The 25,699-nt window shown below is 47.0% G+C and overlaps 1 protein-coding gene and 1 long non-coding RNA gene across 4 annotated transcripts in view; both read right to left on the minus strand.

Moving 5' to 3' along the window:
* The window catches only part of LOC120613212 (uncharacterized), a 406,248-nt gene extending 392,840 nt beyond the window's left edge, over positions 1-13,408 (minus strand). For all 3 annotated transcript variants that reach the window (XR_005655613.1, XR_005655614.1, XR_005655612.1), the window contains exon 1: positions 13,297-13,408. This is a non-coding gene — a long non-coding RNA (uncharacterized LOC120613212). The remainder of the gene's footprint in view (positions 1-13,296) is intronic.
* Positions 13,409-23,115: 9,707 nt separating this feature from the next.
* Positions 23,116-25,699, minus strand: part of LOC120613171 (translation initiation factor IF-2) — a 57,174-nt gene continuing 54,590 nt past the window's right edge. The window contains exon 3 of the mRNA XM_039875765.1: positions 23,116-23,906. Within this exon, the coding sequence (XP_039731699.1) occupies positions 23,890-23,906 (17 nt within the window). The 3' untranslated portion in view covers positions 23,116-23,889. The remainder of the gene's footprint in view (positions 23,907-25,699) is intronic.

Here is a 25,699-nt window from a genome sequence, read left to right on the forward strand (position 1 = left end):
CCTCTGCACAGCCAGAGGAAGATCAGGGTATCTCCCCTACGACCGGTTCCTGGCTTTCGTGTTTTTCATTCAAAGCTTCACTAATACTGCCAACGGAGGTCATTAAAACCATAAGAAGTCATCAAAGGAAGGAAAGAAAGCTCTGTATTCTAGCCAGGTAAGGAAATGAGTGAAAAGTGGGTTTAAAGAGCCCTGCTTGGGCATAGAAAAAAACAGTCACTCTTCTAAAGACTCCCAAGTCTCCTCTCACTTAAACTATCACTATCCGTTTTTGTCAGGGACTATTGAGTTGTCTGGTGGTGAAATTGGTCAGAAATGAACCAGAGAAAGTGACGCTCTGCAAAGTCAAGGGACAGGGTCATTTCTTCAAGTTCTAATTCACTTTCAAACTCATAAAGAATCCTGGAAGTGATAAACTAGACTGAAACTTCCTCTCCTTACCCTGCACAAATGTTCCTAAAACTTCAAAGAAAAGCAAATGATAGTGTAAACATTACTTTCCTAATTTTACGAATCCTCTCCTGTCTTTTCACCTACTCAACACACGCCCTTTCTCTCCATCTCTCCCTCCGTCCATCCCTCCCTCTCTGTCTCTTTCTTTCTGTCTCTCTCTCTCTCTGTGTCTCTCTCTCTCTGTCTCTGTCTCTGTCTCTCTGTCTCTCTGTCTGTCTGTCTCTCTCTCTCTCTCTCCTCTCCCCACCATACACATTGTGAACCCTTCTCATTCAAACCACACTTTTCAGGAATGACACTGAGAAAAAGGGAGACAGAACTGTTAAGGAAATCTAGACACCAATTAATTTTGCCCCCTGCTTGCTATGTAACTTTTCAAGCCTCCTTGGTAAGTGGAATGAGAATGTCAATGATTGATGAAAGTTAAGGAAGATGCCTGCAGAATAGGACTCTCATTATATTGCTCTCATTATATTAATTCCCTCAATATACCTTATTCATAATAAAAATATCAAAGAGAACAGAGAGAATTACATGAATAAATCTGGCTTCTGTCTCACACAAGTGCGGGAGACCGGCGTTCTTAGTACAGCTGTCCCTCAGTATGTGAAGCGGACTGGTTCCAGGACTCCCCCCGCCTCGAATGCCAAAATCCGAGGATGCGCAAGTCCCTTACATAAAATGGCAAGGTATCTGCATATAACCTACGCACGGCCTCCTGTATACTTTAAATCATCTCTAGATGACTTATAATACCTAATCCAATGTAAATGCTATTGTTCAGGTATTAATAACAAGAAAAAAAAGTCTGTGCACGTTCAGTACAGATGCATCGTAGGCCTAACCATATAGTATACGTCAGCAACAATATAAAAATTTTTTCAAACATTTTCCATCCACAGTCCGATGCAGAACCCAAGGATATAGAAGGCCGACTGTATATGGATATCGGTTTACCAGTTGTCCTGTTTCAGGAATGACCTGTAATTAAGGGCAAATCACAGAGTCAGGCCAAAGGAGACAGACCATTTCAGAGTCCATCTTTGATATTTAGGCCCATGTCCATGCTCCAAATTATGGTCGGTGAAGTGCCAGCCTCATAATTGTTCTAGGTCCTCGTTCTCAGCAGAGGCTCCTGACCCCCGCCCGGGACTCCCTGTACCACAGCCCTGGGAGTGGGGCCCGAGCATATTCTCGATGGGGTCTACTCAGGGCACACCTGTGCTCACGAAACATTGCGAATCACTGATGGGGGCGACCGTAAGTATCACTTATGGGGGAATTTTCTTACCAAGGTAAATCCAGTTGGGCTAATTGTTTAAAAACTGGACTCAGGAAAATTTTTTCCCCAGGTCTATCCTGGGTTGACAAGCTAAGTCAGACTTCTTATTTTGTTCTGTTTTAAAAATATAAAGAATGTAAACCCTCCAGGACTGGAAAGCCAAGTAAGTGTTTGCACTGGGGTGACAGAATAACTTGTCAAGTCCTGTGGGTCTATATAAGGCTGGGAAAGCCAAAATTGATTTTTTTGGCCAGGAGGCCACCAAGCGAATCAGTTAGCATCTGCTGCATAACAAACCACTCCAAAATTTGGTGGCTTGAAATAACTATCGTTTATTTGCTCACAATGCTGAAGTTTGATTGGGTGGCTTTTTTGGTTTTGACCTGCCTCAGGTGAAACAGGTGGTCTAGGATGGCCTCGCTCACCTATCTGGAGACTCAGCTGGCGCTGGCTCGTCTCTGGTCCCCAGGGTCTCCCTCGGCAGCCTTACCAGGACTTCCTGGCACAGTGGCCATCCCAAGAGAGCCAGCGGAAGTGTGTGATGCCTGTCACGCAGCAGGCTTGGAACCTGTACGTCACTTCGACCAATTAGATATGTTAAGGACAGCTCGAATTCGAAGGCGGGGAAATGGACTCTACATCTCTGAGGAGGGAAGTGCAGAGATTTGTGACCATTTACGGTTGCACCTCACAGGGATTTGTGACCATTTATGGTTGCACCTCACAGGAGACGTGGGGACATCCTGGAGCATTGGTGGTGCTGAAAATAGGGTCAAAGTGGATGCGACGCTTGTGCCCCTCACACACTCAGTAGTAACTCTCATTCCCTTCGCATCCCTTTAAACTGCACATTTCTCTCCTCTTCTGTTTTGCACACTCCTTTTCAAAAACCATGAAGCTCTGTATGACACTAATATTAACAGGACTGCAAAGCATCGTAATGGTAATATTTTTCCCCAAGTTGTCCAGAATCTAAACTTCAGAGCCGACTTTGACTTGTCCTCTTCCCTTCTCCTTCACAATTCGTCGCTGCCTAGCCCCGTGGATTCCATCTCCGCGATACTATTACGTCCCCAGCTGAGGACTCGTGCGGCCATCGCCCTTCCTCCGTCTCACGTGACCTCTCCACCGCTTCCTGGTTAGGAGACTTCGGACTTAGGTTCCGATGCCTCTCTTTCATCATGCGTAAAATGGGGACCAGCAGAGACTTATCTGTTAGAGTTGTCGTCAGGATTGAATGAGATATCCTGCATGAAGTTTTTACCGCACGGCCTAGCACACAGCCTAGCACACTAGCAAATGTTCTTTGAGCATCAGCTGTTATATCCGACCTACCGCAATTCATCTTTCCTATTTACCAGACTGTTTCTCCAGTTCGAACGACATCAGGGAGCCCCCCGAAGGGTCTTTTGATGAAGACCCTTACCCTTTTTCCCCCTCAGTCTCTCTCTTCCCTCGAGACATGCACCCACAAGCACTCAGTGGCCACCTACCTGCCCAGGTGCTACATCAGTGTCCTCAAACAGCTCACAGTCTCTGTACGAGGAAGTTCACCGTTCCCTCAAAAGACCCCCCTCTCCTATCGCACCCTCTCATTCTCCATTCCAACCCCAGCCTCGAATGACTCTTTCTTCCTTTGAGCATCCAACATAACGTATTCGCTTCTCTCGTGGCACTTACCTGATGCCTGTACTATAATGCTGACTCATCTTACATCATGGACTGCAAGCTCTTAGAACCATACCCTGTCATCTAACTTCTGCAACTGTGTTTAATCTGCTGTCATGCACGGAACAGAACCTCAATCACCGTTTTCTGAATTAAGAGCTGGGACTAACACCTGCCTTACCAATATTTTGGACTCATATCAGACTGTAGGGGTTAAATTCCAACCCACAATGCAGCTGGGCTGGTATCATAGCACACCCAATTGTGCTCTGTGGTCCTTCTACCAACACAGATGTGCACGACTCACTGCCTCAGCCTCTTCCTACAGATTTTTAAAGAATTTGTGGAAGCAAGAGGTTCTCAAAGCTCTCACTCGCTCTTGATTTTCTGCCCCTTTTCATAGGACCTGTGGGTAAACTATCATCTCTGACTAATGCTATTTTAAATTGACCCAATGGCGTTTAAAGTTATTGGATGGCATTTTAAATTGATCTAATTTAATTAATCTGATTTAATTAAACAGCGTGTCCACCTGATGTTATTTAAATTAACCTGATGGTATTTTAAATTTATCACAGTCTAGAAGTTAACCAGCATCAATAAAACTGGTTCAGGGCAGTGGTTCTCAAAGTGTGGTCCCTGGACCAGCAACAGCATCAGGATTGCTCAGGGACTCATTAGAAATGCAAAATCCCAGAACCAAACCCAAACTTACTGAGTCAGCAGGTCAGAGGGTGGGGCCCAGGAGACGATGCTTCAACACACTCCCGGTGATTCTGACGTTATGTTTTGTTTGAGAATCCCTGGTGAAGGGACAGAGCAAAACTTTTTAGGCAAATAAACTGGTAATGCAGATGGAACATGGGAAACAAATTCTGGATGAAAATGAACTATTCCTGGGTTACGGTTCGCACAGATTTGCAGAAGACCAGCAGAGAGAGCAGATGAGCGCCTGGCTGAGACCCAACTTCCACGACTGGCCAAGGTATAAGATGTGCATCTGTTTACTCTGGAACTAAAGGGACAGGGACTGCGCCTTAATGTGACAGTCAGCACCCGGGGTTATTTTTAGGGCTGAGTTTCTGCTTCACAGGCGGAAGTAGAAAAATCTGAAAGATTTAGAATATGCTTTGAAGAATGCAGTATATAAAATGTCTTGGAATTTGGATTGTCCCTTCACAATGATGATTCAGAAATGCAAGGAAGGAGCAGAGTGATTGATTTGCACCGCAGTTCTCAATACAGGGGAGCTAGCCAGCCTCGCCTGCAGGTACCTAAGCATGCAAAGCAGTGGCCAGGTGGCTCAGGGCCTCCTCAGGCCCTGAGATGGCCACTGATGGCACACGCATTCCCACACCGTCACATGCGGTAGAATTACCTTATTAACCTCTATGACACCTGAGGGCCAAGCAGCTCCAATCACATTTTGCCGCATAACTACCTCTTACCTTCATTAAGTCTAGCGACAGCTTTCCTACCAGCAGAGAAACATGCCTTAGCCTATGTTTGAGGACCCACTGCTAGGTCAAGTTATGCAAAATCTCTGACTTTCTGAAAAAAAAATGCATAGGGGCACATAAAAGTTTGAAATTCATTCTCTACCGATTGCTTTTGGCTAAGTTCCTTAATCAAAGGATTTTCAGTGATTTCTTAGAGAATCAAATTAGAGCAAATTAGAGATTTAACTCTCTATTTTAGACGTGCAAGAGAGATATAAAGAGAAAGAGTAAAGCATAACATGAGTCAAGGAACTTCCATGGAGACAAGCATCTTGAACACAATGCCTAAATTTTTACGTACTGGGGTGGGATAAGGGCTAACAGGATACAGTTGGAAGTCAAAGTGGAACTAAAACTAGAAGTAGCTAACTAAAATTATGATCATAAAGCATTCCAGAGAAAATAAGTTGCATTCTTCATCCAATGCAGACTCTAATTGACTATTTAATGTCACTAGTCATATAGAAAGTGACATTCATTGATGAACAGCTTGACATAATTTTGAGTCTTGTGGCCCCATTAATTTTTTTCAACTTGATTGAGGTATAATTGACATAAAATTATAATATATTTAAAGTACACAACGTGAAGATGTGATATATATGTAAGGTCCCAGTAATTTTAAAAAGAACTGACTTTATAATGTTCTCTTCACCCCTCTTTCCCCATTCCACCTCAATCAGAACCTAAAACCAAAGAACTTGCTAACGAATGCATTTTAAGATGAAGAATCTCTTATCCTTGACAAAGCTGAGAAGAGCTATCAGTAAAGAACACTATGAAATTCTTCCTAGATTCTCTGCCATCTCTTCTCACCTTTCAGATTCAAAGTGATTTATTCAGTACACAAATATTCACTGAGCCCCTAATAAGTTCCAGATGCTGTGCTGGAAACTGGGAACACAGTCAAGGAATTCGCAGTCAAATGCAGCAGACCAAACCTTCCTCAGAGTCACCTGAGGTGCTTATGAAAGATAGGTTTAAGCCATTTGGCCTTCAGCTAAAGCTCTTGGACCATGAGGGGAGTCTCAGCAAAAGGGGTGCAGGCTGTTGCAACTTGAACTTGGCTGTATTGGCATGTGTGCTGGGGTTGGGTGGTGGTTCCAATGACTTAATAGAAGAAGAAATTGGAGGAGGTGATTTGAGGGCTTTAAGGTAAGAACTTATTTCTAATTTTATATCCTTTGGACTTTAATATATCGGAACTTGAACTTTCAAAGAGATTTACTAATTGAACTTTCATTTCTCCCTGGAAATTTGGTAATGGGAGAAACTTTATATCCAACTTTGGGGTATCTCTATATGGTTGGCATTTTATTATGAGATCTTGGTGTCATCTAATCTCCTTGTAGATTCTCCAATATGCTATGCTGAACAATAGGGCTGGAGGGGAAAGTATGCTGTCCTCAACAGCCGTGTGGTACTGTCTCTAGGCAGCAGGCACCTGTTTGGGGTCTGTCAAGTGCATGTTCTGACTAGGTCCCCAGATATCAAACTTCTCTGGTTTAACTGTTGTTCACAGTTATGGGTGGGGCTGGGACTAGAAAATGTGGCGAACGCAGTGATTCTGGGAAACCAAACGGACTTACATCTAAGTCTTCGAAGGCAAGGCCCAGAAGCTCCAGGAGCAGCGCTCAGGAAGCAAGGTTTCAAAGACCTCCAGGCTCCCATTGTCAGAGCAAGACCCAGGCTGGGGCTGGGACCCAGAGAGCCAGCCAGCGGTCTCAGACCCATGGTTCCCGCGGCATGGAGCCCAGAACGAAAGCGTCGGCACCACCTGGGAAGCTGTCATTTCCACATCGAGTCGTCAGCGGGATTCCAGAAACTCTCCCTCTGTGCCAAGGTGCCCAACATCGCGACCCGAAGACACAGAGCTCGAGGTCGCACGAAGCTGTGAATGTGTACGGAGGCTGGGATGCCCCGTAATCTATCATTCAAGCCGGGCAAACTAAAAGGTCACTTTGTCAAACCACAGACTCACACAAATCAGAGACGTGACCCCAAATCAAGCTGCACCAGTAATTCTAAGGACATAAGCAATCGAGAGCCATAGGCAAAGCAGGGCACTGCCTGGGATGCTCTATGTGACCTCCGGGCCTCCATTCCCACATTGGACACGCGCCCTCTGGCCCGGACTAATATTATCATTACTCTGGGGTCTCGAGATGAGGTTTACGTGTCGCCTAACTCGGCATGGAGTTTCCAAGTTACGAAACATCCCCATTTTCTGCCCAGACAACGTGAGCTTGCCCTGGGATAAATCTATAGCATCCAGGCTCACTGGCCATAGGAATCCTAAAGCAGGGACAGCTCACTAAGAACATCCCCTACACAGGGCTCTCCCACCGAATACCATTAGCCTGCCAGGAGGTCGTTACCGGCATGTGCAAAGGGGTGAAACCAGGTCACCCCCGTCCTGCTCCGGAAGCAGGCCCCCAGGAACCAGAGTCGAAATGGACCGCAGGCGAGCTGCTTTAACTGCTTTCTCTCCACCCGGACACTTTTTGGAGGGAAAGGAAAGGCCCTATTAATAATTCTGCCAAGACAACGGGTATAAACTGGGACCAACCCGATGTACCAGGATGTACTGTCGCCCAACACTGGGAGTTCGTGGGAAGCAAAAGAGAAATGAGATTTCAAATGTAGGGAACCAGAAGCTGGTCCGTGGGAAATTATTTGAACCTTTAGACATGTAAAACCGTAACTGGAGAATTCTCATTGAAGCCAAGTCGAAACAAAAGTTCTTTTCTGTCAGGAATATACTTGATAAAGCATGATATACAATTATTAATGCACTAGATTTTTTTTTTTTGATGAGACTTGTGCAAAATAGAATTTATCGTAACTCCTTTATTATAGGCCAAAATCCTATACTTTTATTAAATGAATTTGTCTGTGTGTGATATCACATGATTTATGTATTCTCAACTCTAATAAAATAAAATAAAATAAAATAAAAGGTTGGATCAATCATGCTAAAGGAAGGACTGAATAATCTTTCTAATCTCGCTAGAGAAATTGATATTACAAAATCATTGTCATGTAAAGAAGCCATCAAAGTCTGCTGCCCAGAAAAGTAGAGAAAAAAAAAAGGTATCCTAAAAAATAAATTAATAAAAATAGTATGTTATTTTCTCGATTTTGTGATATTTATGATATTTTCAGCTGTGTGAGCTGCCACGTGCTAAGGTAGGAGAAGTGAAACGGTCAGGGAGTCAGACAGATGTGGTTCAAATCCTGCTCCCTCATTTACTAATCAGAGGACTTTGGACGAGCCCCTTCACCTCTGGAGCCTCAGTCTCCCCACCTGTGAGATGGGGGAATATGCGTGGCCTGCATCGTATGGATACCATGAAGGTTACACAAGTTCTATGCATAAAATGAACTTGACCTGGTGCATAAGAAGTACGCCGCTAGTGCTAACAATTAAGTAGGCCAGTTCCTTGACCTCGCTGAGCTCCATTCCTACACTTACAAACTACAAGGACGACATTCCCATCTGACAGAAATGCGAGGATTCGAGGTTATTAAAGGCACTGGAATTCAATGGGCGTCCATAAATTAAAATTATTGGTCTCCCAATAACAGGGCCCAGCGAGCCAACGAGCCCCTCCTCGCGGCTTCCTCAGTGGCAGGTACCAATCCATCTGGGAGAAGTTCAGGAACTGGCAACTCCATGCCCAGACGCCCGGCCACCACCCCGTCACTCTCGTTTAGGACTATGGATATCACGGTTGCCTCGTACTCTGTTTTGAATTAAAGCATCTAGCCTTAGGGCAACAGGATGTCTGCCTTTTACATTTCGTTTCATGGTTTTTCTTTTTCCTCTCTCTTTTTCAAGTTTGCAGTGTTTGTTTTATGACACGCTGTATGAAAAAAAGAGAGGGTTGTTAATTGGAATGCTGGGATCTCCCCACGCCTAGAAATTAAACGATACACTTGGGTCCCAAGAAGAAATGGGTATTGATTCCGCTTTAACTGTCAAGGATGTTCTCTGACTTCCAACACGCTCTGTTCCCGTCCTCCACAGGCAGAAAACTGCATGTTTTAGGTAATGTGGCCTGACGTACTTAATGCAAGGGCCGGAAGCCTTCGTTTAAAAAGCAAAAGCACGGAACACTCGAGACGAGGTCATCTCAATGTTGTACTTGGAGAAAACGACGAAAAACTCGGACCTTTCACTGAACTTCAACCTCTGGTGTCAATTTAATCCACTCACTGACTTTTATCCATTTCTGAACCGTGGAGGCCTGTGTGTTACTCTTACAGGCATTCCTTGGAGATAAGGCCAAAGAAGTGAATTTTACTTCTGAAATTCTGCACTTAGAAGCCTGTGGGGTGCAAAGACACAAGATCTGAAACTGAGGACGGAGGGAGGGAAAGAAGAAGGGGTGTAGCTCTGTGTCTCCGCCAGCACCCGCCCACGTGTCTGAAAAGAATACTGCCAGCTCTGCGCCCATCTCTGGGACTCTCGCCCCAGCAAGGTTTGGGGTTTTTGCTTCTTTTTTAATAAGACAGACCCTAATAGAACAACAGCTCTCAGGGAGGGAAAATCACCAGTACAATCCCAAGTAATTCCAACGCATCATTATATGAAACTATTTAATCTATAAATCTGAATGATTGAGACCCATGTTTTCCACCTTGAACAGCGTGGGCCACTCCACGCCACACACACACAGGCCTGGGATTCACCTAGCTGTCCCCGGCGTCTGCACAGAGCCCTCACACCTCACTGCGCTTCCCAGCCGGGGTCGGGTCTAACTGATTGTCAGCCTCACTCTCTGGCGCTCGACGCCCCCAGCACCACCACGGTCGAGGGGGAACGCTCGGAAACCTGCTACAAAAATAGAGCTGAAGGTCATCTTTGTAGAAAATATAATTTAAATATGGGTATCTGTATGTATATACATGTCTGTGCGTGCACGTATGTGTGTGTATACACACACACACACCTAGAGCCAGATACGTAGGCATATTAAGTGTAAATTTTAACTGACACATGTTGTTTAGGTAATTTATATGTACGTGTATTGTACATTATATCTTTCTCTTTCCTTCCTTCCTTCCTTCCTTCCTTCCTTCCTTGTATTGTAACCTGGCTTTGGCCTTCCTCCCTCACACACATACTCCTCCTCCCTTTCATCTATTTTGGGCCAGAATCCCCAGGACACTATCTATACTTCGAAGAGTAACATAAACTACTGAACAGGCTTGGGATCTGTTCCTGTCTAAGCTCTCCCAGAATTTTTGGACATCCAGCTCCAAAACCCTTCACACAGTAGGACTTTTGATTCCAACTGCAACCTCGAGAATAATCCCACACCTGCCTAAAATCCTGCACTATAATCTGAGATGCAACCAAATCACGGGCAGAGGACCCCGGGAGGACTAACTGCTAAAGAAAACGAATGTAACGAATATAATGAATAAATGAATATAATGAAGTTGACCCGTTGCTACTGAGCAAAGTATAGAACTGGCTTAGGCTAAACTCTGGGCTCTACCACTCGTCGGCTCTGTGACCTTGAGTTGCAGAATCTCTCTTAGCCTCCATTTTTTCACCTGTAAAATGGGGAGAATTCCGCCCAGCCCCTCAGGTTGTCCTGAAGATTAATGAGATGAGGCTGCAAAGTGTTCAGTGAGCCAGAGCCGGGCTGTGTAGGTGCTGGATCAATAGTGCTGATCGATGCTAGAGGCTACTAATAAGACCTGGGCTTTGAGCTATTTTTACGGTAAAGCAGAACCCAAGCAGTTAGCATCCCACTGGAAGGTCAGCTTTCCTCGGAGGCAGCAGTAACAAAAGGAGGCTCCAGCTACCTCCTTTCTGAGCTCTCCGCTGGGAAGTGCTCCCTGCTGTGGGGCGGGTCACCACTCACGCTGAGGCGGTCACTGTCTGGGAGTCCTGGACACAGACTTCAGATGGATGCCGCTGCCTCTCTAAGGGAGCCAGCGCAGAGGGGCACGGGCAGGCGGCACTTCCTTTCATTGTGCCCTCTTTTTATTCTCCACATCCCTCGACCTAAGGCCACGTAGGGATGTGTATCAGATTTCCCTAAAAGGTTGGAAGGATGAAAGGGAATTACACGTTGAGAGAGCGCACGACACTATGGCAGAGCACGTTCCTGTGTTCTTGTGGGGGGGGGGGGGGGGCAGGGCCCTGGGGTGTGCCTGTTCCTCAGTGAGGGGCCCGTCCCTCCTCCTCACCCCGCTGTCCCACCCTCAATCTCTCAGCGACACACCTTTCCCCTCCCCACTGCTGCGGAGACAATGCTGCGTGTTCACCAACAGTGTTTCAGACTTCTCTTCCTGGGCACACAGGCCACCTCGCAGTTAACATCAGGGCATCTGATTGGGTTCTGGACCACGGAACATGACTGCAGGTGACGTTTGCTACCTCCAGGCCTGGCCACGAAACCCCTGCACGAGTCTCCACGGCCCCTCTCCTCCCGCGGTCGCATTTTTGGAGGCCACATGTTTCAGACGCTGTCACTGGGAGGCGGAGGGCTGCCCACCCCGCACGAGACGGAGCTAGTGCGGGCAGCAGGAGCAAGCCCTCCAGCGTGAGGCCGCAGAGAGTCCAGGGCTTACGTGTTGGCGCGGCTTAGCATTAGCCACCCTCACAAACACACCCCAGACTGAGACTCTTCGTCTACCCTGCAGGAAGCCCTCCCCTCAAAGTCTACCTCCTCCTCATTCTATCAAATCCGAGCGACTCACCTCAAATCACACCCCAGAGGAAGAAGCGGAACTTTAACGGAACAGTCAGTGGTGACTTTGGCACGTCACACTCCACAGAAGGGTCCAGCACGATATTCTCGGACCAGCAGTCACAAGCTCAAACGTCTAGATTAGTCGCACGAGCGATGCCAGTGAGTGACACGGGCTGGGAACAGAACCATGGCAAACGGGACGGCACGCTTTAGCTAAAGGAAACGGCTTCCACCGGTCTCCCCAGCTGCTATCCAGCAGACTGCGGGCCAGTGCTGCCAGATCTTCCAGCTGCTTAAGAGAAGACAGAAATCTGGATTTCTGCATAAAATCTCCAAAGTTTTGTAATTTGGCAACTACTTCAAATTAAAAACAAACACTTTGCCTGCCAAACAAAACCGAGCTGCTCGCTCTCTCTGTCCATGCTCCATCGCATACCCATTCTGCATCCCCTCTTCCAAACCCATACGAGTTAAATCCTGCCCTATGGCTGGCAAGGCTGCCTCGATATGTTCATATCCTACATAATTATACAGAGCAATACCTTTTCTTCATCAGCAACGCTCCCCTATCCCCAAATTCAAAGTGTGCCACGATGGCCGGCTATCCAACCCATTGATGAGTCATACATGTGCAGACGGTCTCTGCCTCAGGATGGTTTGACTTGTGAGTTTTCCACTTTACTCTGGTGTGAAAGCGATACACATCCAGTAGAAACGGGACTTCACATCTTGAGATTTCGATCTTTCCCCAGGCTAGCGATACGATCCTCTGCGACGCCGGACAGCGGCAGTGAGCGCAGCCCCCAGTCGGCCAGCGAGCGGCAGGGCAAACTCCCAGCACCCTACAGGTGACCCTGCAGTGGGTGCAGTGCGACGGCAGCTCCCCTACTGACACCAAGGTCGGCCTCAAGCTCTAAAATTACCATATGCAAGACCTGGAAATTCGTAGCCAGGGACTGCCCTGCTCCATTCTCGCTGGGGAAGGGGGGCAGGCCCATCAGTGATTACTGCCCACACTGACCCCCACCTCTCCTTCCAACAGCCTTGGGAGCAGCAACCTACACGTGTGAAATAACAGTGACGGATTAGAGCTCTTTTTTTCCCTTTTTTGGCGTGCCTGTGCTACAATTTTTCTGAGAACAAGGCCAGCCGGCTTTTAGAAGGATCAAACAGAATTTGAAAATCTCCCTACTTTTTGTGGCAAGAGCTTTCAGAATATCAAATATTTCTTACCAAAGAAAAGCATTTGCAAGCAAATGGGTCAGAAGATTTTTCCGCGATTATCTCGTCCAGAATAGAGCAGTTTGAAACCAGAGAAAATGGGTGTTGCCGGGAAGGAGAAAAAAAAACCACTGCTTTAAGAGCATAAGAAAGCCGGTCCCTGAGACTCTCAGAAATAGAGATGGAATAAGTTTCTCCTGCTGCACATGTGAGCGCCGAGCACAAGAGCGGCTGCCTTTCAGAGCAGAAAGCTCTTTTCAAAGCACAAATATTGGAAAAACAGACCGAGACACCAGCGCTTTCTAAACACAGCTGTGTTTGTCCACACCTACTCCGGGCCAGGCTGTGTTTGACTTAACCGGCCGCCCCCGGGGCGAAAGGCTCCCGTGTCCAATTAGTCAACCTCTGAGACCCGGTTCCCCCAGCATATCATGGCTCACGTCGGATACGGTAAACTGACCTCTTATTAAATGTTGCAGCCAACAGAGAAGTTTTAATAATCTCTGCAGTTTTGTATTAAATGTGTGCTTAGAGGGCCGTGATTCGTATTCATTCGAGAAGGAAAATGTCCAGCCACCCGTCCTGAGCGTGTGCCCCGCCTCCCGCCCCGCCCGGATGAGCATGGCCGGGCGGCCCCAAGCCCATCATAAGGCATCTGACTCACAAGCGTCTCCAGGAGAATGTATTTAGTAATACTGGAAAAAAAGAAAGGAAAATGGAATGTAAGATTTGCCAACCGGTTGGGCTCGGCCAGTTACAGAGGTCAGCAGACTATTTTGAGAGTTCCGGGTCACCTGAGGGTGAGGAGCCCACAGAACTTGTCAGGGAAGCGAAGCCTCGGGCTGTCCTCAGGATAATGAGCCGGCCTGGCTGTCCTGGCTCTCTGGGGCCCGCATCACCCGGCTGGGGAACTTCCGTGAGAGAGCACCGACCTGTGCAGTGTCAGCGTGTCCCGAGCTCGGGCCTAAGGGTACAACGGACTGAGCATCGGCGTCCAATGGACAACAACAAAAGCCATTATCTCTCTCCAGGCTGGGCTGCCAAGTGCAAGGCCAGGACCGCCTGGTGTTTGCTGTTGCCATGGCAGCGCTGTTTTATTCTAGCTGGCAAAGTACACGGAGAGGACCGGATAAACACTGCAGGAAACGACACACGAACAGCCCGGGTACCGAGCTGGGGAATCTCGCGGCAGGCTCTGCCCCGTGTGGGTCAGCAGTGGATGCGAAGAAGGAGAGATGCCTGGAAACTAGCAGCTCCTTCAAGCACAGCGCCCAGCCGAGCACGACCATCGTCCCAGCCCAGAGCTCTGGGCCTCTCTACTTCACTTCCCAGGGCACTGGAAAGTGAACACTGCAAAGATCCGCGGGCCGCGCGAGGGGCAGGAGAGAGGCGCTGCTCTTCCCTTATGCCCACGAGTCTTCGAAGCTTTTGCTCCTCTGCCACCTCGGTGCCACTCAGCCAGCCACACGGCCACCCGCACGGCTGAAGAGGGCGGACTGCAGAGAGGGCTGCAGAGGGGTCTGTCGAGTCCAGTCGCGTCTGGGAGTAGCATCCTCCGCACCTGCGTGTTAGTGGCTGCGGGGGAACCAACGCCTCCATCTCTCGCACTGGAGACCCCGGGGCGGGCACGGAGGGCGTGAGAAATTGCTTAGATCCATTAGTTGCTGGACATACAGATACTCTCTGCCACTCAGTAAGGAAGGAGGGAGTGACGGTCTGGTCTCAGCCTAGGGACCAATCACACAGTATGTCATAGGCCTAATTCGCTCCCCTTTCGGTTCGTCTGCTGAATAGAGACTGAAGTGTCTCAGAAACGGAAGCAGAGTTCTCCCCGGCACTGAGGGATATTATAACACCAAAGCACTCACGCAGTACTTTTAGTGTTAAATAAATTCCTCTAAAGATCCCTCGTTACTTCCTGTGCCATCGTCTCACTCTCAGCTTTGTAGCCTCAATCTGACGAATGGGAACAATCACAGGTCCCATCAAGCTTCCCGTTCGCAAAAGGTCCTAAATAACAGGTGAAAGGTGAGAGGTCGCGAGCTCCAGATCCTAGCCACAAACGCATCTCCCTAGGCTGGTGACACAGCTTGTTCCCTGCCCACAAGGACACAGAGGGCTGAATGCAAATAAATTGGCTGCCTGCATCCTCCCTGTTCTCGGGCCTGGCTGCCATGTCACTTCTCTCGTGTACATGGCTTCAGCCGAACACACCCTTGTGTATCCAAAAGTCCTCCGCTATCTGACATCTGCGCAGCATTTGGACCTTCAGGTTAACGGTCTTAAATCGTTTTCGTTTAAGTGAGTTGAGAAATGGTATGGTCAGGGCTACATGTAAAACGTCAAAATTAAAAGGGACGGAAGGAAGGACCCAAGGTAGAAGGAGTTGGAGGAAATCCACATATTTAAACAAAGCACGACTGTCCTTAGGATTGGATTTACTACGATCAAAACGCAGATCGCATTTGTCTCTGTTTCTCCAGATTCATAACCAGCAGCCAGGCAGATGGCAGGTGCTCATCATAATCCTTTGCTGAACTGACGATCTTCCCCGGGCTCCAGCATCGGCGTGAAAAGAAGTGTCTGCAGAATGGTGAAATGCATCTGAGGCTCACCTGCTGAGCCTCCGACCAGCTCACCTGCTGAGCCTCTGACCAGCTCACCCTGAATCCCGCGGGGAGCCCAGCCCACGAGAACCTCTGAGTTCGCAGGTCCCTGTCCTGCTGCTCCTGAGTGATGCTGGAAACCAAGGCAGGTCGTGCCTCCAGCGGGGAAAGAGGCAGCCACTTCTGCCCTTGCGTCCAGCACTAGGCGAGGACTTATTCTCCGTCATTAGAAATGAAAAACAATAATACCTGTCTCTTCGCAATCTCTCAAGAAACAAGTGTGTCCTCACCCGCATCATGTTCGTGAACAACCCTTGCGTGTGCATAAAGCACTCTCAAGACTGATTTGGTGGGAGAAAGTAACAAAAGAGCAGAAACGCAAATCAAGGAGCTTATGGCTTAAGAGTGGCCACAACTCACGGAGTATTTAGTGACTGCCACGCCCTGCGTTTAGGGTGATAGTAGCATCAGATTCATTCTTCACACGCATAGAAGGAGGTGCACTCTCATTTCGCAAGTGAAGGAACAGAGCTCAGAGAGGTCAGGCGGCTTGCCCTGGATCACACATGATAGAGACAAAATTGGAATCCAGGCTGGACTGACCCCAAATTCCGACAAGTTCTTTACCATTCCATTAAGCTCTCCCCTCCAGCTTCAGGCAAGAAGCGGTACACGTGCTCCACAAATGATGACTGAGTCTACACTCCCCAGACAAGACAGAAGGAAAAGCACCAGAAACGTTTTTTTTTTGGGGGGTGGGGGTGGGGATCGGTAAACTATTTACAGGTTTCAAAATTAAACCATCTTCAGAAGTACAAAGTGAAACACCTTTATCCCCACCCTGACCCCAATCGGCTCTCTAAAAAGGCAAGCACTTTGTCAGATTTTCAAGATACCCTTCAGAGTTCCTTTATGCAAATCTGAGCGTGTATGAATAGATATTTTTTCCCTCCTTGTTTTTCACAGAAGGCAACGCACTCCCATCCATTTAACCACTTCATTTAACCAAAGATTTGTCAATCTTCCCATTGCAATATGTAGAGACGCCCCGCTTCTTTTACGCTGCAGTACAGTATTGATTAGCATTCCATTGTATTGACGCACTGTAATTGATTTCTAGTTCCATACTGATGGCCGATTGCCTTGTTCCCAATCTTTCGGCGGTAAGAAAAATGCTACAGTGAATAACTTTGAACATATACCCTTTTATATGTGTGCCAGTACACTTGTGTGATAACTTCTCAGAAGTGGGTTGCTGGGTGAAAAGATACACATTTGCAATTTAGAGGGGTATTGGCAAGCTGCCCTCCATGAGAGGTACACCCATGGGCACCAGCAACGCTGGGTTCCCCATCAGCTTTGCAAGCGAGGGGATTGTCAGAGCTTTGCGTTCATCCATCTGATGAAGTGAAACCATGGTGTCTCGTTGTAGCTTTACTCTTATCATGGGTAAGGCCCGAGACCTGTTCATGTATTTAAGGGGCTTTCACACAGGTATCCCCCGCTTTCTGAAAGTTCACATTCTACTTTGCTTTTACAAAGGCCTGTTTTCACCATCTAGAAGGAATCTTTATTACTTAAGAGAATTTGAGGAAATTTCTGTGGTTTGAAAGCAGGAACTTCTATGGATGACTTCATGAGGGTGTCAGTGTTTCCTTGGGTCTGAAGGACGTCTGGGGCTTGGATGGCGCTGCAGGCCGTGAGAACATTCCAGGAGAGACGAGTGACAGCAGCAAAGGCAGGAAATCCAGCCGGTGCTTGATCCCATCTTCTAGAATTTGCCTTCGAGGTGTGATGGGGTGCAGAGGGTCACTATGCTCCACATCAGGGCTTTGGCTGCCACTGAGTCATCTTTGTTTTCACATTGTCTTAACTGATTGGAACCTATCCTGTCTCTTTTCTCTCCTCCATTGTTATGGATTCTCATCCTTCCTATTCTCCAGTGAGTAAGGGACAACTGCGTTTCCCTCAGGCATCAATCAAGACTCTCAGCTTCAAGACGAGTCAATCACTTGACGTGGACTAGCCGCCCATAAAGGGCCCAAGTGCCCCCGTCCCACAGAGTCCCCGCTTTTGCCAGCTCTGTAAGAACCTTCATCTAAGCAAATAATCATAATCTAATTTGTAACTAGACCCAGATCCAAAACTGGTTGCAAGTAGCTACGTGAGTTTCATTTCATTGCAATTTCCACCTAACTTTTCTATTCTAAATAGAAAGCAAGTTCTGTTCCCGATGTTCTGGCAAATTTGCTTTTTAAGACCTAAGTTGATACTGATTAAGCAGGAAAATTCGTTCAGCTCACTTTAGAAGTAGTTTGGTTTTTGACTAGATGATGGGACAGAGACAGACAAAAGAGATCTAGTTCTAAGTGTTATCTATTCCTAAAAATATTACCACAATTTAGTAACTTAAAAAAAAAAAGCCATATATTTGTCTTCTCACAGTTTCTGCGGGGCAGGAGTCTGAGGTCAGCTTTGGGAGCAGAAGGCTCAGAGTTTCACATGGCTACAGTCCAGGTGCTGACTGGGCTGTGGTCTCGTCTGACACTCCCTGGGGACGGATCTGCTTTCACTCTCATGGGAGGTTGGCAAAAACGCGGTTCCTTATGGTTGTAGGACTGTGGCTTTAATTTTTTGGCTGGATATCAACGAGACAGCCCTCAGCTTCTATAGGCCATCTGCATTTTCCCATCATGTGGCGTTCCCCTACGTGGCTTCTTGCTTCTTCAAAGCCAGCAATGGAGAAAGAGAGACTCCAGCAAGATGGGAGCTACAATCCTACATAACAAGATCATCAATCCCGTACGCATAATCTCATCCATCCCATCATCTCGGCCATATTCTATTGGTCAGAAGGAAGTCACAGGTCCTGCCCACACTCGAGGGTGTGAATACCAGGAGGCGGGGATTAAGGGGGGACCGCCTTAAGAGTCTGCCTGCCACAAGCTGAGGGAAGACAAATTAAAATTAAAAGTCCCCTTTTAAATATTCTAGCTCACTTAGTCTTGTGGCTTGAACCATCCACTTCCCCATCAAGCTCCCAGTTGAAATCAATCTAAGAATATCAATGTTAGTCAATAATGACCCACCTGCACCAGATGCATCAGTGTCTGCCTCCCACAAGCACGGCACCCTCTGCCACTTTGCCTGCTTCTGCCAATACCTCAGCACTCACACACGGGCGGCAGGAGAGATGGGAGTTTTATGCAGGCATATGGGGGATAGAAGCTTTTATCCTGGGCCCATTCACAGGGCGTGCATCTGTGCGTGTCTCTGTGTGGCACTGAGCTCCAAGGCCTTGTAACAGAGATGATAGATCCCTACTGAAGAAAAATGACAGAATAAGAAGACGAAGCCAATTTGTCACCTAAAGCCAAGCCTGATTATGCGGCAACAAGGGCCTCGCGCTGGGATTGATTACAAACAGGATGACGCTGCCCCGTGGGCTGCCTCACGTGTGATTATAAATAAAGACCATTCGCTTCAGCATCTGCATTACTGCAGAGGACGGATTACACCTCGGCACCTTGGGTGCACGGTAGACACCCCAGGGAGTACAAGGGGCCTTTCTCACCCTGCAATGGTGTCATGCGACACCATTTCGTGAATAAAATAAGGCTGCAGCACAGCACCATGAGGACGGAAAATGTACAGGGTTTGAGTGACACCGGGGACTCACTGTCACGCAGGGCATACTTTAAAGGGCCATGGGCTTTTGTTCCAAAAGGCCAGGGGCCCCTCAGCATCTGCGTGGCGTGTCTGATTGTCCACGGGCAGTGAAAGCCGGAGAACCACTGAGAGCACTTCCTGAGAAATCAGAGTTTGGTTTTCAAGACGGAAACAAATCCGTTGGATTTTTTTAAATGTCTCCTTGCCCTTGCCCTGACTGTTCCAAATCTGTCATCCTATACTTTTCAAATAAACGACTTATTTTAACCCAGGAATATGGAACAACCGTTTTCTATTTATTCCCTTATGCCCTTCCTCGGCACAGGGCTGACTGCATTTGATCTACCTGTGAAAAATATCTGTGCTCATTCCCGCGCCTATCCACTCGTTTCCATCTTCCTCTCTGCCTCTTCTCAGTATCTCCCTGGCTCCTCTATCTTTCTCGCCATCACCGCGGAGCGGGGCGGGAGGGCTCAGCCGCGACCCCTCTCGGGCGTGACACGAGCGCCCTCTGCCGTCCAGCACGTGGACCACGCCGCATCCAGCCAGGCTCAGACCACGCCGAGCCGACTGGAGGAAAACAGACAGACATTCTCCCTTCTCGGGGCAAACGCTGCAAGTATTGTGAAAATGAATAATTTATTAAACCGCAATTGTTGATTGACTGCCCTCTCATGATTTACTTTGCAGTTATTAAACACGCTCGGCGGAGTGCCTGGGTGTCAGCCCTTGCACCTTCTTGCGGAGCCGACGTTCCCAGCCCCCTCGCTTCTCTCCACAGGAGACATTTTCGATCTCTTTTGTCAGGTCAGGGTCAAACTACAGTTGTTCTGTGATGACTTTATCAATTCTCAGTTGATAGACTCTAAATGAAAAAATGCTCACCGCTGCCTCGTCGCTGCTTAAGGAGGAGAGTTATTTGTGTAGTGTTCTGTCAGTCGGGCAGGGTCTGTGACAGACGCCAGGAGTCGAGTGAAATAAGGAAAAAGATGGTTTTAACGCCTTTTATTAGCCTCCCTTCCCAACATCAAGGAGCAGATGACATCCATCCTAGTGCGTCCTTCGGAACTCAAGCCGGCAAGGGAGGAAGCGTCCCCCACCTCACTCACGAAGTAATAAACCAGACCTGCTTTAGGTAAATATGCTAATTACCGCCCTTCACCTTGACGTGATTCAAAGTCAGAAGCACTGGGCCAGGTGGCAGGGGGCCACTTTCCAGAGAAGAAAATTCTCCGACTCCACGTTGGAAGGGAAGCAAGCATCGGTCTGCACCCACAGTGGCCCCCGCTTTGAAAGGGCAAACATTTCCACCACCCAGAATTTCAGGAATATATACAGTAACGCCTAAATAAACAATCAAATAAATAAATAAGGCCAAAGGCCAAGAAGCAGAAACTCCTGAAAATGAACAGGAGATTTTATCCCAAAACCTGACATTTAAAAAAATGTGATCGATACTGATGCTACACAAGCACAAGAAAGCTTTCACGCTTCTCTCTTCTTTCTCTCCCCTCAATCCTCCTGAAATAAGGCAATAGTTTCATTTTCAAAAGAACTCATTAGGGATTTATGTTTTAATGGAAAGAGACCTACTACCATATGTTGCCAAAAAAAGAGAAAAAACCCTACCAGTAAATAAAATTAGAACTGTCATCGAATGATACCTTTCTTTTTCTTTTTCAAACTAAATATACTTTCAAGAATGACTCACACCTTGATATCTTTTCTCCCAACACCGATGTTTGCAGGCTCAGCTTCCTGAAAGGGGGAGGCGGGGAACACCACAGGGAAGTGGGAGGAGGGAGGGGACCCTACCAGCAGGTTTGCACGAACCGAATCATTGAGACAGTTAGTCTGAAACATACAGGACAGTTTAAGGGTTAAGAGCACTAGATGTGAAGTGAATCTGACCTTCTGAACTGGGTTCTAGTGGTGGTTTTGCCAGGAAAGCAGCTGCGCCACTTGAACATGTCTCATAAACTCACTAAGCTTCAGTTTCCTTGTTTGTAAAATAAAATCAATGCTTCCTCCCTCGTGAAATTAAATCTGAGAGTTCATGCACACAAAGTCATGCACGTAAAGTACTTGGCACCATTAGGGGTGCAACAAGCATGCAGTATGTGTATGAGACCTTTAGCTTTCATTCCCTTCTTACCATCTCAAACAGCACAGTCAAGAAACAGATTGTCCCAGTTTTAAGCTTCCTCAATCCTGCCTGTCTTCATTTATTTACCCAGCAAACCTTTATTGGATCCTTACCACGTTCCAGATACTATGTTAGGTTCGTGCTACTCAAATATGAAAAAGTCTTCTTAATGTGAAATCTAAGGAACAATAAACAAAACAGAAACAAGCTCACAAACAGACCATTGTGATGGTTGCCAGAGGGGAGGAGGATCAGGGAGGAGTGGGTGAAAGAGAGGAAGGGATTAAGAAGTACCAATTGTCAGTTACAAAACAGTTATGGGAATGTAAAGTACAGCACAGGGCATGCGGCCGATAATATTGTGATAACTATGTACAGTGTCAGATGATGGGAACTAGATTTATCAGGGTGATCACTTCGTAAGTTATAGAAATGTCTAATCACTATGTTGTACACCTGAAACTAATATAATATTGTATTATACTGTAATAGAAAAATAGAAAAATATTTTTTAAAAAATAAAAAGTAAAAAAAGTCCCCACGCTCTAGGAAGAGAACACATAAATTAAGCATCTATATAATAAAATTTAGCCTTCAGTGGTCTTTTTGTTATTAGCACCAAAACAGTTGGTGTCATATACGGCTATGTGGCTTAGATGAAATCCACTTTGGGGAGGCTGCTTAGAACAGGAGGGAATGACAATTCTTTTCTTCTACATACAAAGTGTATGATAAAGAAGGCTCAAAATGTTCATGATTTTTTTTGCAGTTGTCCCTTTTAATTTTCCTGGTGTTCCCCCTGTGCGGTCACATAGGAAATCATGCTAAGGAACAAAAAAAAAAAAAAAAAAATGCCATCTTGAAGATAAACAAATCTTAGCTATGAAAATTTGAGAATCTTGAGAGTCCAAAATTCCAAGTCTTTTTTATCTGTTGAATCCTCAATTCCAAGTCCAAAATCTGGCATGAAATCTGTGCTCAATAGATCTTTTTTGCCAGTAAGGTGACATGAGGGCTGATCAAGACAGACGGGCCCTTTCCAGCAGCATCCACTCAGAGCTGCATGGGGCACCCACTTAGGAGAGAGCCAGGTGTCCTCCTGAGCACCCAGAAGTGGGCAGCACTCTCCCAGAGACGGAAACCCACAGGAGGAACCCGGGGGACACACCTGAAGGCACCTGAGGAGACAGGGAGAACATACAAAGAGAATTTCAAGGGAGCCCTGAATTGACTATCCTGAATTTAATCTTTGTTCAAGGTCCAAAACTCATCTTGATCGTCAAGCCCCAAAGTAGAAAGTTCGAAGGGATAGGCTGTCCCAGGGACAAAGGCAGGCCCGATTCTGACCTCATCATTCACAGCCCAGAATATTTAAACAACAGCGACAGAGCCTCACATAGCACACTGTCAAAGGGACGGACAAGAGAAATCAGTGATTAGCCCTTGGACCCAGGGGCTCCCTCGAATTATGCCCACGCGCTTCCTCACGTCTGCAGTGAGCACGTGTGTTCTCTCAGGTGCTCAGATTCACACTCACTGATGTCTGATCGAATTGCTTCCCACAGGGGGATCTCCCGCCGATATTAATTTCTATGTGCTCCAGCTAATAAAATGGAAAATGTGGTATATAAAGAAGCTTTATTACTATGTTGGAAATAATTATAACTCTGAATTAATTATTATAATTTTAGAAATTCGCTTCAATTGAAATATTTATTTTTAGTCTTTGCATTAAACTTCGTTTAACAATGGTTCATAATTGCCCTGGTAATGCTAGGTAATGAAGCCAGTTACCAAAAAGAGAAAAAAAAAAAAAGTGGCAAGCATAATGAGTGAGCCACAGGCAGAGAACTGGGGAAGCAGCAAAGAGTGTCCCTAACCCAGCTTGAGAGAGGGGGAGGGAGGGGGTGGGCTTCCTAGAAGACTTGGCTGAGCCTTAAAGCTTCTCCTTCGGCCCACTCCAGCATCACCCTCCTTTACATCTGTATGTGGACAGATGACCACACTGAAGTGAATGAAGAGGACTGGATACTAACTATGTCCAAAGCCAAGGGAGGGAGTTTGTGATCGAGACCTCCAAGCATTTCAAAGACGGCACTGACTGCATCACATCGAAGCGAACCTAATGATCGAATAATCACTCTTCAAAATATTGTCAGAGCAAAACAAGAAAAATGGAGGAAGAGAGTTAGAGGAAGAAGGAGATTGAACAAGTCCCCACGTAGGAAGTGGGAACGTTCCTTTACACAGAAACTTTCTTCCTATAAATGTATCTGTCCACCCTGATCAGAATTTACAGAGTCTATCATCATAAACCCAGATACTTTTCATTACTTTTATCAGAGAAATGGAGGACACGTACCCTGGTAAGTGCTTCGAAATCTCCTAAGCAACGACACTAAGTGCAGGAAGGTGTCATTACGTCCCCTGCCATAAGACACTCTAAGGTGAATGCTGGGAATGACAGGAAGTCAAAGAAAATGGCGGCCGAAGGTTGGTAAAGAATCCGCAAACGACACCCATGTCGTCTTTTCAAAAATACGTCTCACTCGAGCAGCAGCAGAAGAATTCTTGATGAGCTTGGGGACAGCGAAGTGATCCAATTGTCTGGCAATAGCCTGAGCTTTCTTCCTCACCCTCTGTAGGGATCTATTAAAGAAGCAGGAAATGGAAAGAGAAGCTCAGTGCGTGATGAATGTCAGTTACTATTACTTTTTATGAAGCTCTTCGGGAAAGGCCTTGGGTATAGACTGGTACATAACAAGGTAAGAACATAAATAAACAATCACCTGCATTCCAGGGTTATTTGCCTCGGCCGTTTTTGTGAACTTGTTGAGACTTGGTGAGGTGACTAGAGATTCCAGACAGAGTGTAATATGAACTTGTCACTGTGCCAACATGCTGAACAAAACAAAAAAGATTTGTGGCTTCTGTCTGGGAGATCTGATGGATTAGGGTATTAGATTCTTCCCTCGTTGGTAGGGGAAAAATACTTAAATCCCCCTTGCTTCAGGGTTTGCTTCTTAGCAGTTTTATAGATAGTTTTGTTCTGATTTGGAAAGTCAGTAAGACTAGGACCCTCTGCAGGTGAGTGATGGGAATATGAGACGCCACGCGTGGTCTCGCTTAAAATGAGCCATGCTGATCCATGCGGCACCAGAGGAGAAGGTCTGGTAACAAAACACAGATATTCAAGCAAGTGATAACGGTGCCTCGTGCTTGCCCGGTGTCTTTTTTTCTGGACACTTCAAGCATCTCGTAAACTTGTATAGAGGGTCTGTCACCAGTCAGCGGGATGTGGTCGTCATCGAGGAGAAAATAAGGACAGCCGCTCTGCCAGAGCATGACTGTGCCGTACGCGTGCTTATAAAACTCTCTAATTTTCCTTTTTCTCGGGCATCCCTGTGTGACAGTGGAGGTGAGCTCGTGGGTACGAGGCTCCGGACCGGTCCGATGGGAGCGGGCTGGGGCACTCGATGTGCTGCCCACATCGCTCACACGCCCTTCGGCCATGGCTGAAACGAGTGAAGACGCATTCAGGCAAATGTCCCAGCCAGTGGGCGTGTGCGTGTGGACGCGTCGGTCACGAAAGGGACGATGTCCTCTGGAGACACGAGACTGTGTCACGGGTTCATTATTAGGGTCTCAGGTCCGTTACATTCTCAGCTGGCAGAGTCTGTGTCCCTTTCGTCTCCCAAGCTGCGTGAATCTCTAATCCGTGGCCCTAGCCCAGTCACCAACAGGAATTCGCGTGGGGTCCCCAAAGGACTAGTTTCGTGGCTACGACCTGTGCGGTCACACAGGGGGCCTCACACCCAATTTCATGTTCCACTGTTGCCATCTTAAAATTCCTCATAATTTTATCTTTGAACTTGTGTCTATGTGTAGAGTCCAGGGGGACAATGGAGCATGGGCCTGAGCAGAAGAGACGGATGTGTGCGAACGAGGCGACCCGGCTCCTCGCCATGCAGTCACATCTCACACTCACGACGCCCCCCGCAGAGAATCCCAGTGTCCCTGTGATGCGCTGGCGCTCGGCGTGGCTCGGTGTTACATCCAAGACCAAGCGGTGTCCTCACAGCACCGCCACCCCCAAGCAGGCCACACCCGCCCCCTCCGACCAGCTTGGCCTGACAGAAGTCAGTAGTGTTGGCAGCGACAAGAACCACCATGGACCCTGTCAGAGCATTTCCTACTCGCGTGACATCCCTGTATTAGCCACCACACTGAGAAGGATGACATAGAAAACAAGGGAGAGTTAGGGCGACCCGGCATTTCTTTTCCTTTTCATCTTTCTTTATTTCCTCACTCAGTAAGTAGAAAGGAGAGAGTGTTGATGGAACGTATCATATCAAGTCAGATTTTTACATAAACTGGAAAAGCTGATTTGAGTTTCCACTTCGAATATCATATTTTTAAAACGTTTGCATGTTTTCTTAATG

Source organism: Pteropus medius, unplaced genomic scaffold (genome assembly GCF_902729225.1).
Source record: "Pteropus medius unplaced genomic scaffold, Ma_sr-lr_union100, whole genome shotgun sequence".
Lineage (NCBI taxonomy): Eukaryota > Metazoa > Chordata > Mammalia > Chiroptera > Pteropodidae > Pteropus > Pteropus medius.